Source organism: Poecilia formosa, unplaced genomic scaffold, assembly GCF_000485575.1.
Source record: "Poecilia formosa unplaced genomic scaffold, Poecilia_formosa-5.1.2 Scaffold653, whole genome shotgun sequence".
Classification (NCBI taxonomy): domain Eukaryota; kingdom Metazoa; phylum Chordata; class Actinopteri; order Cyprinodontiformes; family Poeciliidae; genus Poecilia; species Poecilia formosa.
This window is the reverse complement of record NW_006800592.1, coordinates 94,433-98,460: the sequence shown is the minus strand read 5'-3', so window position 1 is coordinate 98,460 and position 4,028 is coordinate 94,433. Positions and strand designations below refer to the sequence as shown.

General features: G+C 37.9%; 1 protein-coding gene across 2 annotated transcripts in view; it reads left to right on the top strand.

The window, feature by feature from the left end:
* The window catches only part of LOC103130620 (zinc finger protein 8-like), a 16,455-nt gene that overhangs the window by 12,318 nt on the left and 109 nt on the right, over positions 1 to 4,028 (top strand). Inside the window, exon 2 of one of the 2 annotated variants that reach the window (XM_016666065.1) lies at positions 1,773 to 2,417. In XM_016666065.1, the coding sequence (XP_016521551.1) occupies positions 1,773 to 2,417 (645 nt within the window). Of the gene's footprint in view, positions 1 to 1,772; positions 3,643 to 4,028 lie in introns of those variants that run through there. The other variant, XM_016666064.1, reaches the window with a different exon arrangement.

Genomic DNA, 4,028 nt, shown 5'->3' with positions numbered 1-4,028 from the left:
AATGCTACGTAGGACACAGGACGTGGAGAACTGCATGGACACCGTGGTGATTGGCCGGACTCAGTGCGCCCCAAACAGCCAACTGAAACTATACCTGTAGTGGTTGAGAGACAATCCATGAGTTCCACCCCTGCTCCTGTGGTTCACAGTGTGGTCTGATCCTCCAGTCATTGGTTCACTGTCGGCCATTGACAACTTGGGTCCTGCGGGGAACTCCAGTCAAACACACTGGCTTCAGCATGGGGCAAGACTTGAGCAGAAGACCCAAAGCAGGAGTAAAAGCTCTGCTGCTCGAGTGCTAAACACGACCGGAAGAGAGGCTCACATCACATCTGTTTTAAAATCATTGCATTGGCTCCTAGTATGTCTCAGGATTGATTTTAAGATTATTTTACTGTTTTTTTAAAACGGCTTAATGGTCTTGGACCATCTTATCTTGCTGAGCTGCTATTACCTTATGAAGCCCTGCAGACCCTCTGACACCGGACTATTAACAGTTCTCAGAGTCAGAACACACAGTTAGGGTGAGGCTTCTTTCCTGTATTGTGGAACGGTCTGCCAGAGAACCTGAGGGCTCCAGAAAATGTTGCAGTCTTTAAGAGCAGGCTCAATCTTTTTAATTGTATTTCCTGAATTGAATCATTTCTGCTTAGTCTGTGCATTTTCAATGCAGTTGTGTGTTTTTTTCCATGTGAGGTTGGGTGGGTAATTGTTTGCTTTTTTTATTGATCTGTACAGCACTTTGAGCTGCTTTTAGTATGAAAGGTGCTTTATAAATAAAATTGATTGATTGGAATTATAACAAAACACATTTAAACAGTCAGATATCTCCAGCAATGACTTTGGAAAGTAAAAATACCTATAATGTTCATTTAAAGTCTATTTTTGGTTGTAGTTGTACTTTTTAGGAGCACAAATACCTAAACGGTGACCAGTCCCGCCATTTTGGATGGCAAAGTTAGAACACATAGGGGCAAATTGTCCCAATTCTCAAATTATGCACACTTGTAATCTACACACTCGAACCCTTATGTGCTCTTCGACTGAGTTCACACTGCATAGCGGGGTGTAAGGTGAAGCCTGAGTATTGGGACCGGGCCACGGAGACCTGGAGATGTTTTGACCTGCCGCACCATCTCCCTCAATGTGTGGTGTTGAGATAAACTCATCCAGCCTCATCTCTCACATTTCTAGTTACTAATTTAAATGCACAGTTGGAGCAATAATTAATAGGTTTACATTTCAGGCAAGTCTTTCCAGTATTTTCTTGGATCCACTTCCTTTTGGACATCAACACGTCTGCCTTATTAAAGAATAAGCTCTTCTCTTTCTTCTTTTGAACAGTATTTTAGTGAAACTAGTCTCTGTCTCATCACATTTATAATCCAGGCAACCAGAATGCCATGTTTTACTGATTAAAGTTTCTACACAGTCTGATCAACTTTAAAAAGTGAGGTTACAAGTAAAATTAAAAATATATTTTCTTATGGTAAGACGATTTCTTTACTTTATAAATGTCCTAGAATTAAACATTTAGTTGTAAAAAAAATTCATATGAAACTGCACTTGTCGATTAACATCTTTAGAACATGTTTGTCGCAACTGTAATTATTATGGAGGACACTTTACCTGCTTTTCAGTTAAACTCTACAAACTAATTTTAGATGAACCGTATAATGCCTACAGACCAGAATCTCCAGAAAAAACAAGGCTGATTATTGAGATATTCATCAATTAAATTATATTAATGATGTCATCCTTTGTTCCCACAGACCTCCAACAGCCAAGTGTCTCCAATGAGGAAGAAGATTCTGCCATCCAACAAGTCTGGAGCCTGGCAAGTAGGTCCAATCAGGACCAGAAAGAAGCAGAACATCAGTGGACTGAAGAGGAACAGATGGAACCAGAACCTAAATGGATTAAAAAAGAAGAGGAGAAACCAGAACCTACACTGTTCAAACATGAGGAAATAGAATATCCACTAACATATGTAAAAAAAGAGGAGCTAGATTCTTCAGTGCTTCAACATGAACAACAGCCACCAGAACATTTACCAACTGGACAGGACCAGAAGGACCTCTGCAGCAGTCAGGAGGGAGAGCAGCTTGTCCAGAAGCAGTTTGTTGCTTTGATTGAGACTTCTACTCTTCAGGAAGATGATATGAGTGAAGAAGAGACAAGAACAGAGCAGCTTTCCCTTCATGTCTCTGCAGTGGTTGAGAGCAAAGATCAGGAAGGAAGCAGCTGCTCTGTGTCAGAGAGTCAGTCTGATACTGGCACAAAGAAAAGACCTTTCAAATGTGACATTTGTGGGAGATGTTATACACAACAGTATAACTTGAAAAACCATTACAGAACCCACTCTGGTGAGAGATCTTTTTCATGTGAAACATGTGGGAAAAGTTTTTCTAAAGTTAGTAATTTAAATCGTCACAAGACAGTTCATACGGGTGAGAGGCCTTTTTCATGTCAGTCATGTGGAAAGAGTTTCTCTCAAATGAGTATTTTAAATCGTCACAAGACGATTCATACAAGTGAGAAGCCTTTTTCTTGCCAAACATGTGGGAGAAGATTCAATCGTAGGGATAAGTTGAGCATGCACATGAAAACTCATACAGGTTGTGGGCAGCTTTGAAGCCAAACTTGTGAAAAAATTTGTTTTGAAATGTATTTCTTATTCTCTTTAGAACCCACATGGGTGAGATGTGTTTTCCACATAAAATATGGTGGGGAAAGTGTTTTTTTTTATTATAGTGAACTGAATTTTCACACAACACAAATACACAAAAGTAACAATTGGACATTTAACTTGCACAGATTCACTGTAGTAAATCTGTGCGAGGACAGCAAACTAATATTCTATGGAGAATAAAACATCAGCTTGTGAAATTGGAATGTCATTGCATTTTACTGATATTCTTTAAAAAAAAAATATCCTGAGTCTTATGGATTTAGGATAAGATCTAAAAATAGTGCCTTCTGCTTTTAACATGTCAGGTTTTGGTCAAGATAAAGTCACAGTTAGACCTTCAAATAAGTGGGATAAAGTTTTGTCTTACATGAGCCGCCATCTTACATGGGTTATTGAACTGATTGCAGCTTTCTCACAGATCGTAGATTATAATTTTTCGATTTCGATTTTTCCCAGTGCCACTTTTTTGATTGAAATGTGGCTAAATATAGGAAGAAAGTCTCTGAGTTGGTAGTTATCATTAGTTATCATCATTGATAACTACAGCTTGCAGACATTTCCTGGTGGGCCAGTCTATCAGTCAAACCTCTGCTGCAGAGCAGAAGAGGACTGTGGCTGATTTTTGACCTTTGCTGAGGTAGAAAAGATCAGAGGATGAGATCAGCTTCTCCCAAAACTGAGGAAATTGGCTCGATTTTGTGTTGGGAGTAAAAATATTGTAGAGGTAATAAAAAAAGGTAGTAAATTCAACTCTGGGATTCCTGTATAAACCATGATATTAAACCATTTCTGAGATTGTTTTCAGTTTGCAAAGCACATTAGACCCTCACCTATTTTAGGATGCCCATAACAGTTTTTATTATTATTATTATTATAATGTGTGTACATATATCATTTAAAATGTATGTGCTGCTTGGATGTATCAAACAACGTAAGAGCTCTGACAACTGCAAAATACAGTAATATTAGAGATACTTTTAGCTTTTTTATATATTGGAACAACTTTGTATGTGATTTGTGGCAGTTGTGTAATTTTTACCTACTTGATGATTTATATATTTTATTTATCTTTTTTATAAATGGTATGGACTACTTTTTGTCTGGAAATTAATATGGAGACATGAATTAAATTAATATGGAGTTCTTTTTTCCCCGTTTAGCGCCTGTCCACACACTCCAGTTCATTCAGGGGCATTTTTGAACCAATTTGTGGTCCATTGTGTTTTTGTATTAAAAAAATGTTACATTGACAGGAAATATTAAAATATTACTGGGTAATTATGTTCCTGGAAGACATTGCCAACAGTACTTAAACCCACAACTACAGAGTCTTGAA